Source organism: Hirundo rustica, chromosome 4, assembly GCF_015227805.2.
Source record: "Hirundo rustica isolate bHirRus1 chromosome 4, bHirRus1.pri.v3, whole genome shotgun sequence".
Lineage (NCBI taxonomy): Eukaryota > Metazoa > Chordata > Aves > Passeriformes > Hirundinidae > Hirundo > Hirundo rustica.
Window position 1 is genome coordinate 15,576,958 of NC_053453.1, and position 10,497 is coordinate 15,587,454.

At 36.4% G+C, this 10,497-nt stretch overlaps 1 protein-coding gene across 1 annotated transcript in view; it reads left to right on the top strand.

Annotated features, from left to right (window-relative positions):
• Positions 1–4,126, top strand: part of TBC1D22A (TBC1 domain family member 22A) — a 143,029-nt gene extending 138,903 nt beyond the window's left edge. The window contains exon 13 of the mRNA XM_040061853.2: positions 2,084–4,126. Coding sequence (XP_039917787.1) covers positions 2,084–2,212 — 129 coding nt within the window. The 3' untranslated portion in view covers positions 2,213–4,126. The remainder of the gene's footprint in view (positions 1–2,083) is intronic.
• Positions 4,127–10,497: the final 6,371 nt, after the last annotated feature.

Genomic DNA, 10,497 nt, shown 5'->3' on the forward strand with positions numbered 1-10,497 from the left:
AATGTTAGAAGTATTAAACTAGGTCATCACTAACAGTCCTATTTCAGATTTGAACAGTACGTTAAATTTCATACAGCATGGATACCAAAGCTATAGTCTTTGGATGTTCCAAAGCTCAAAATAAAACCAAAACACTGCTCTAGCAATATGAATCATTTGCGCCAGAAATCTGACCCAGAAAAATATTGAGACTATAAACAGTAAAAGAGGTAATTTCACAAAGCTCACTGAATTAATTGCTGTGTCTTAGGGCTGCTTAAAAGTTATTTTTGTAAAAGGAGAAAAGAACTTTCATGGAGGTGGGCATTTATGATCCCTCCACACAACCCTCCTACTCTCTACTGCTAATTTATTAATTACAGTTATCAGTATAACTGTCAAATAAGTACATAGAATTTTTTTTAAAAGAGTGGGATTTTGACAATTGTACAATACTTTATTAAAAATATTCTCTCAAGTGTAATAGAGATATTCTCATGCTAACTCTGTTGTATTTCTACTTATTATTCATAATTAAATATACAGTACTGCCAACTTCTATCCTTTCTCTTTTCATATTACAAGAACCAGTATAGCAAGACCAGGAAATAGATGAAGTCAAAATAATTTTCTCACAAACACAAAGAAATCATTTGATGTTAATTTCTGCTCCTGGCTGTTTCCTAAAATCACTGAATCTCTGCTAAGGGCTTCTACAACCATCTTCTATGAAAGCAGGTGCAGAGGAGGGAGAAGGGGGAGCAAGGAAAATAAGACTCTACTGAAGAAGAATAATTTCCCTGGATACTGCAGCATTCTGATTTATAATAAGATAATGGCTGTGGTTTTAATTGCTTTCCCGTTCATTTATTTCTGATCTTTAGAATAAATGTTAACAGACATACTCACACAAAAATATACATATCCTCACAAATACGTATGCATGTATACAAATGTGCACAAATTGTCTGCATTTTTTCTGCAAAAATAGAGCACCTAGAAGATACAAGCAGGCTTAACAGCTTCACTTATTCCTGAGACTGCCTTATACCTCCCATCATGAAAATCCACATTCATTTTGTTGTGATTCATCCAAAACTTCTCATTTGCTGTTTCGCCACAGTTTATCAAAACAATTAAAAGCATGAGACACATGATCTGCTGTATGGAAATTTTCAAACGTGAACATCAAATTTGGCCTAGGGTGGCTTTTGCATCACATTTGAGGGTTTCTGACCTTACAGGTTACCAGTTTTCTTTCTTTAAAGAGCAGACTAACTTCCTGAATTTAGTCAAATTATGAGCCTTATAAAAAAATTGTCATTTGCATGAAGTCAGGAGACAGTATGTGGTAGCTGATCTTCTCTCAGAGCTGGCAGGTTTCAGCCTGTAGATGAGGATTTGAGGCTTTGTGCTGCTGAGGATCGTGGTGCATTTTGATGCGTGTTCATCAGAACTGAACAAAGAGGCACTGTCCCAGTGAGCTTCTTGTTACCTCTGTTTCTGGGCTTAGGCTTCTTGGAAGAGAATTTTGCCTAAAGCTGATATGAGAGACATGAAAAGCTGACCCATAGGAAAATATTTTGCAATCAGAAACTGGCAGGGAGTGGGAAACCTGGGCTAAGAATCAAGGTGGGAGTTGACTGCAACTGACTGAAATAATTTATTTCATCATTCTTCATGTATAAGTAGAGAAGTGCCTTATCTTAGCATTGGTGTGAGAGAATCCCAGACTTAGCGATTCTCTCTAATCATCCATAATTTTGAAGATGTATCCAATTGTATAACTTCATGCCCTGGAGCATAAAAATAATTTCAATAAGTAACAACACAGATTATTTTTCTCAAAAAAAAAAAAAAAAATCTAGCAAAGAACCATATTTGAGCTACAATTATTAGCAGGTTTCTGAACTGAAAAGTTGAATACCAAGTATCTATGTAAAAATCATTAAACCTAATTGGATCTCAGGTTTGTTTGGGGTACAGACATGCTACATGAGTGCTTGCTTATAAATGATCATTGTATAAGTAATACATAGTTTTTACACTGCTATTTAAAATATATATATTTACTTATTTGTTTTTTTCTTTTCTTTCCAATTAGGAACTACTGATATTTTTACAGAATTTACCCACAGTACACTGGGGAAATGAAGACATCAGTGTACTCTTAGCAGAGGCCTACAGACTGAAGTTTGCATTTGCGGATGCCCCCAATCATTACAAGAAGTGAATATAAAGAGACAGAAATCATTAGAACCAATGTGTTCTGCAGTATTATGGCATCTGTTGTTCTGGTTATGCTTTTAGCTCATTGCTCTTTCATTTGAAGTAAGATGACCATTAAAATTCTGTTAGAATTTGCAGAATGAGAACAGAGTACCAAAGAAGTGGACAAAGCAGGATATCGAGCACTGAATGAACTTAAAAGTGAATTTTTTTTGCTCAGCATGAAAAATGACTTCAGAAGTCTTATAACATAATTTTCTTCTTTTTTCCCCTTCTTTAAATAGAAGAATTGTAGTCTGTCTTATTTATGTTGAACAATTTTTCTATGTACTTTAGACTTAAAACTAGTTATGGAATGATTTTCTCATTACTTCAGTGTCACCTGCCATGACTTTATCAGCCAGTTTCGTCCAGTGAAATTTATCTGAGTAGCAAAGAAGAACTTTTCCATGATCATACAGACCATATGAGACAGCAAGGCCTGTGCTTTGAGGTCTGGTTATAAGTCAAAAGACACTGATATTGGCACACCATCTGTTGTTTTTCCATGGAATTAGGTTAGAATACTCCCATAATATAAGAATATAGAAGGTTGTAATGGAAATTGGTGGCATTTTTCTAAACATTATTCAGTCTTGAAGGATGCTATAGAAGCTTTTTAGCCATAAAAAGGAGTTACTTAAAACTGGAGATTCATCTATTACACTGAAATAAATTCCTCTCAATACATTTTGGAGTGCTTTAAAATAGTGAATTAAACAGAAGGCATGGTCTTGTCAAAGTAATTAAAATTTATCCTTTAAGACCTTGCAATTTTTCAGCATGAAAGTTCACTTTTAAGAAACATATTAAGAAGCTTGGTTTACAAAGCAAGATATATTTTTATCTCAGTTGTTGCCTTATTCTCCATTTCTAGCAAGTTAGAAAAGGAAAATGAATATATCTTTCCAAAGCTTTTTTGTTAAATAATTTAGTTCATTTTTTTCCCCTGATTATTCAGAGGAAGAGAGCTAGCTCCCAATAACAATAACAGTAACTGTATACTGAGATTGTCATTAGCAGAACAAAAATCCTCTGTGAGTTTATAGACTAAAATTAATGTTTCTTCATATAACCATGGGATACTGAATAATTTCTTAAAACTCACATAATTTAAGAGCACTATTTTTTTTTCAAGAAATATTTTCTGATAAGAATTCTGATTTGCTCTGTTGGATGTAAATAACTCATATTAATTTGTGCCTACCATACCCAGGAAGGTTATGAAGTGTGGCAGTTGCAATAAGCAATATACTTAAAAGTTCAGACTTACTGCTCTTCAGTTTGGTTCTTAAGTTGCACAGTGTTGCACAGAAAGTGTAGTGCACTTTTAAGTTTGGGAAATCAAAAAAAATCAAGAGATTTTGTCTTATGAGTTGTTATTGGAAGATTATTTTCAACTTCTTAAAAATATGTAGATACATATTGAAGAGAGCTTTCTAAATGTGTTAGTTACATTACTTGTTTTAGGGGCCTTAGTTCTTCACACAGACTTTGTAATAATTAGGTGTTTCAGGGTAAATAAAGTAAAATACATTTTTACCAACATGTGATTATGAGGCCATCTGTATTTTAAAAGTATATGAAATCTTTGGTAGAAGATAAAAAAGAATTATTTCAGAAGCTGAAGTGTTTGGCAACCAGGATGCATTTCTTTTCTACTGGTGTCAGCCGGGTGTTTCAGTTGTGATGGATACAGGGTTCCCAGATGGCTGCATCTGTGCCTGGAATGTGTAGTGGATCTGTGCTTCTACATGTCTGTGTACTGCTTTCTGTAACTTCAGTTCGTGCTCTAATGTATCAAAATTTATGTTTACAAAGAATGTCATATTGTGCCTAACAGTGTCTACCAATAACAGAATAAAAGAAACATGGAATCTATGACCATTTGCTTTAAACTTGGTATCTGCAATCGTTTGTTAATAGAAATGCATATTATTGTAACGAGAGAAGACAATACGCCATTAACAGTTGTAAGGGTTTTCTATAATTAACTTTTTTCTATTAAGATGATATTTAGGTAGTTACATGTAACATGGAAAGATGACCCAAAGTTGTCTGCTGTGTCAGATGCTCCTGCATAATGTTTCTGGGACTGCATATACAAAATTTCCTTCATTGGGTCCACATAAGTTTTCTGCCATGTCTTCCAAATTCAACAGGTACCTCTTACTTCCCTTGGAAGGAAGTAATACCATTAGAGGTCACATTTACTATTGTGTCTGTGTCAGAAGTTGAATAATGTACTTGAGCACATTGCTTTTTAAGGATAGTGGAAAGTTTCCTAATATAATACCAATGTTTATTTATGTAGATACAGACTTTTCTGGAAAATATGATATGGATATATAAATTACATTTATATATCTATACAGATAGGAATAGTTCTCAATTAATAGAAGGCTGACATTTATGTAAAATTTCAAATTTTTATCAAAACCACACACATTTAACAATTTTACATCTCAGGTAAAATGTCATTCCAAAAAAAAAATATTGCATAGAACAGGAAATAGCATTATCATTATTACATCCCTTGTACTTAGTTTTTTCAAAATTCAATATTCTGACTATTATAAAATTCCTTTGTAATATGTATTTTCTTATGAAGGAGGCATCTTGACACATTACTAGTGAAACCAGGCAGTAATTTCTTAGAACTCATGTGAAATATTGAAATTGCAGTGTCTGAAATGCGTGTTAAATAATTTCTGTAATAAACCTTTAAACTAGAATGTACAATATAAAAAGATTTATGACTACATAATTTGAAAAATGTAAATAATAAATTAGTTAACTGTGTAAATACAGTACATGGAGTACAATAGAAATGTAAGTTGAAATCTTATGTAACTCTGTAATATGTTCTAAAAAATTAGTTTCATTATTTTTTTGGCACAGTTCCATATGGAAAGGCCTGTTAATTTGTTTTTAATTTCAAAACTACAGAATAGAACTATCTGAAGTTCCACTGTATGCTTCTGACAAACATTACCACTGAGAAACTGGTTAAAATTGTAAAACTGGTGAAAGATGAGGAAATAAACACATATTTATGAAGTGCTATATAAAGTGGAAAGCTTGTGTTCATTGTTTTCTTCCCACACATTGTACCATGCACCAAAGCGTGGATTGGGTGTGTTTCTGTCACAAGAGGAAGTGCATTAACAGAACCTCAGTTCTCAGTTACATTTCTGCCACTCTCTGCCCATGTATCTTGTAGGTTTTGCAAGTTGGTAAGCAAGTTCCAAGGGTGTGTCTGTACACAGACCATATACATACAGGGTACTGAGCATTTTCTGGAAAAAGCAGATGAAAACAGATTTGACACCACAGCAGAAGTAAACTGAAGAGGAGGTAGAGCAAATCAGGGCAAGGTGCACAGAAGAGCCACAGAATTCTGTATGGCTCTGGGAGTGCAGGAGAAGGGGAAACTTCAGCTCATAGTGAGGAAACAGTAAACAGGTGATAGAGTCAATAAGACCTGGAAACTAAGATGATTTACGCAGATTAACTATCAGGGAGAGATGTCATATATGTATGTGTACATGTATATGTAGCTCAACTACCTTATGTCAAGAAAGCTACTGGGAGACTTCAATAATCCAGTGTGTCTGGTGAGAAAATATACAAGGAAGGCAAGGACAATAACTTCTCTCTTTAGAACTCCACACCACGTTCAGGAGAAAAGAGACAGGGATGCAGAGGCAGTATGTTATGTGCTCGAACGACAATGAATTGTAATCATGCTGGTTTCTCACCTTGAATAAAACTTGTGTCTCTTTATCTGCTATAATTCCCCAAAGATCCTGCATAAAATCAGCAATGGGAGATCTTTCAAATTGTTTTTTCAAAAGCAGAGGAGATCAAGAAAGTGGAGTAAAGGCCCTAGAGGTCACAAGGTATGTGCAGGTATTTGTTTGTTGATTTTCTTGTGCAAAAGGAGCCCTGGAAAACTGATATTCTGGGCAGATGGAGGATTTTCCATGGATATAAATGTGAAGCACAGCATAAAGGACTTTCTGAAAATCTGATGTGGGCTTCAGGTCACTTCCTCCTTGAAAACAGAGTGGAATGGAAGATAAGTACTTTGTAGCACATTAAATTCTTTGGAGATGGGAAGAGGAGGTGAGGTGGAAAAAGCTCCCAGTCCAGTGATCACTCAAGCAGAATTCTGTGCCATGGGAAAGAACTGCAGCTCAAGTGCTTCTTATCACTGTATGATGGAGAGTCGAGTTCCTGAGCAATTTAATTCCAGATCATTTGCATTTTTATAAGTTAAAGCTAAAATCTTGCATCCCATCTAATTCCTTAAGCTTGGTGTAGCTGAGGTAGCACGGGAGAAAATAATTAAATTGCGATGGCACTGTATCAAAGACTCTTTTAACGCTTCAAAGTCTTCTGTGTGGAGCCCACAGGAGAGTCAATGCATGTGCCAGAAATGAGAGGATGAGAGATGTGATGTTAGAAAAAAGCCTCCCAGAGACAGATAATCTGAAAATTGGGCTTTTTCTGGCCACAAGAATTTCCTGCAAGTTTCCAAAGGAGAATTAATGTGCACAGTATGTAGTTGTTTGAACTGGGCTTCCACATTTGTTCCTGTAATCAAGCTTCCACAGCAGCGAAAATTTCTGTCTGAAATCGCAACCAGTATGAACAGAGGTGCTTGGAAACTCATGCCCCAGGCATAAGCTTAAAAGTCTGAACTACGGTACAGTTATTCATATTGTTCCTAGTACAGAATCATCTAGAAAGGTAAGTCAGAAATGGCCAAATGTTCTAGCAGAAGTGTTTGTTGGTCAGTCTTTGTTATCAAATCAATCAAGATTTAGTATACATATTTCTCTGATTTTCCTGTTAGGTATCCTTCAGAACTGAGATCTCATTTCTCTGAGATGTGGATTTGGGGATCCAATCCACTTTATTCCAGAAATTTCTTATCCAACCGTCACTTACTTGTATCTTCTCAGAGATCCTCTTCATGGGAAGGAGAGCATTCTGAAATTTAGAGCAGTAGAACAAAAAACCCCCAAACCCAACAAAACCAAAGAGAGAGAATAGAGGAGTTTTATTCCCATTAATTTCTGATTTCCAGAAAGGAGAGAACATGCCTCTTGGGGTACTTAGACAACTTTAGACAACTTCATCCTTAAACTCAGATGCAATCTCTCACACAGAGCTTTTTTAAAATTTAGCTTATGTATTTTCATATATTTCCATCTTCCTCCAGAAAGATCTGAGATTTCCAGTGAACAGTTCCTGCTACCAGCCCATTTGATCAATTCTGTTCACTCTTTTAGCAGCAGCAGAAATACAAAATACATATCTGTCATGACAGCTTAGAGGAGGTAATGATAAATCCAGGCTTATCAGTAGATGGCTATCTCACTCATAAAATCTCATTCAAACAGACTTGGTATTTTTTCATCTCTTGTGGTCAAAAAAAGAAGTCTGTAATTCCAGCTCAAAACTGTGCTTGTAGAAGCACTTTCAGACTGTAGCTAACAATAAGCTATATATCTGGAGAAAGAAATTTAGTCCTACATTTACCTCAAGTAAGTAAGATCAAGTAAAAACTTTTTCTCAGACATCAACAAGTATTTGCTGTAACTCTATAGAATAAATTTCCTCATGCAAATAAATAATTCAGCTTTTGCATGCAGAAATGAATAAAGTTGGCATACCAGAAAAAAAGAAAATTCACTGTTCTATTTTTCCCCAGATATTTTACTATTATGACATCAGTGAAAAAATCTGTATAAATTTTAAAAAGGAGTACTTTCCTTTCCATCACTGTCATCAAATACAGGGCATCAGACTTGTCCACATTCAGGTGAAGCAGTCATCACATTCTCAGTAAAGAAACTTTATGTGAATGTTTTGATGGTAAGGGCCAGCCTGTTGCGTGTGCAGTCATCCTCTGGGTTGTCATAGCTATTCCAAATAATTCAAATCATACTGGATAATATTGTCCCTGTTATCTATGAAAGAATTATAAGAAAAAGTCCATCTGTCCTCATCCAAGGACATCTGTTCAGTTTTGAAAACTTGTATTCAGTATGGAAATGCTCTGAAAAGAATATATTTTATATACAATATGCATATATATTATTAAATTTTAATATCAATTTAAGTAAAATTGATACAGGTAGCTAGCAAAAGATTCCCAAATCCAGCAAGCATTCCCCATGTATGTGTAATGTAGTAAGCACAAAATATTTCTCCTGACAGGGGGGTATCAATGGACAAAAAATTTTGTGTTGGATAAGTAGTAACTTTGCTTATTTGTGCAAGTTACTATTGTAATGGGTTAATGGTTTGTTCATTGAACTTGCAAACACAGGATGACTCATGACTTTTAAGAGAACCTTTAAACTTGCAAACACAGGATGACTCATGACTTTTAAAACTTGCAAACACAAGATGACTCAAGACTTTTTAGACACATGTGCTATTGCTTAACAAGGCTTTTGAGTTCCAGGAGAAAGAACTGTAACTGTTTTCAGAAGATAGAAGACGGTCTCCTAGCTACAAGATAAACTGACCGATAACAGAAGAAAAGAACTGTATAAAACAGAACTGAAAGACCGTAACTGCGCGGCAGTTGGCGGGGTGCAGACCCCCTGTCGCCCAGCGCTGTATTTGCTTATGCCCCGCTTGCTGTAATTAATAAAATTCTAATTGGGACTAAATCTTGAGTCGTGCAATTTATAACACTATCTCCCAAGCCTTACAGTATGTCAGAAATAGAGAGACATCTACATCTGAGCTTTTGTCATACTCCTTTCGTAGCCAGGGGAGAGAATCAGGTCTTTATTGTCCAGACCACAGAATGTTCTGACTTGGAAGGGACGCACAAGGATCTTGAAATCCAGCTCTTACATGAATGACTTGTTCAGGACTGAACCCTGAACCCACAACCTCGGTGTTATTCATACCAGGCTCCAGCCAGCTGATCTCAGGCCCTTCTAGGTGCCATAGCCCCTGCCTCTGAGTACAGCCCTGGACTGTGCCCAGTGCCAGAGTCAGACCCTGGTGCCCCCAACATATGAAGAATGTGGAACTTCTGGAGCAAGTCCAGAGGAGAAACATGAAATTTATAAGGGGACTAGAGCACCTCCACTGTGAAGACAGACTGAGAGAGCTGGGGCTGTTCAGAGTGGAGAAGGTTGTGTGGAGACCTCATAGCAACCTTCCAGTAGCTGAAGGGGGAAGCTGGAGAGGGACTCTTCTTCAGGAACTGTAGTGGCAGGACAAGGAGTAATGGGTCCAAACTGAAAGAGGGGAAATTTAAGTTAGATATATGGAAGAAATTCTTCACCGTGAGGGTGGTGAGGCACTGGAACAGTTTGGTCAGAGAAGCTCTGGAGGCCTCCTCCTTGGAAGTGTTCAAGGCTAGGATGAGTGAGGCATTGAGCAACCCGGTCTAGTGGAAGGCGTCCGTGCCTATGGCAGAGGGCTTGGAACCGGATGATCTTTAAGGTCCCTTCCATCCCAAACCATTCTATGATCCTGTGATTCTAAGTGAGTGACTCCCAAAAAGTTTTCTGTCCCTCCACTGGCTCTAAAGGAGCCCAGAGGACAAATAGCAGACATCTATAGAGAGATGTCAACATTGTTGGTTTGGTATTTTGAGATGGCTGCTACAACTGCAGTTTGAAACAGCATCCCTGTACATAAATTAGAAAGAATTACAAGCTGTCTCAGATACATTCTTAAAATGCACACTCAGATTTCAAATCTTATATTCATTCTCAAGACCCAAATAAGTTATATTCTGCAGCTCAAATTGACTTGTTTTCTGCAGCTATTTTACTGTGACATCAACCTAAGGTAAGCTTCAGCTCCAGCTAGATGGTGGCTCAGCCCATTAGCTTGCTGTTTATATTTGCTCTCTCTCCTGCTGTGAATAAACTATAGCCCTGTAGCACAGCCAGAGACAAAACTTAGTATCCTTGCATGCAAATTGAAATGGGTGGAAAAACAAATGTTGACAAATTACTTCATTTTAAAATGGAATCTTTGCACTGTGATCTTCCTCCTACCGCTTGTTATGTAAATAAACATTATAGGCTGCTAAGTAAAATGTATAGGACACAATCCCATTCTGTCTAACCAAAGTAATAGTAATAGTAATGGTTGGGTACTCTCCCTATTTAAATAGCATGCAAACTCTATAATCTGTTTTCCAGATAGTAAGGAACATAAAGATGCTGCCTCACAGAATGGAATGTGCTGAGCACTACAGGG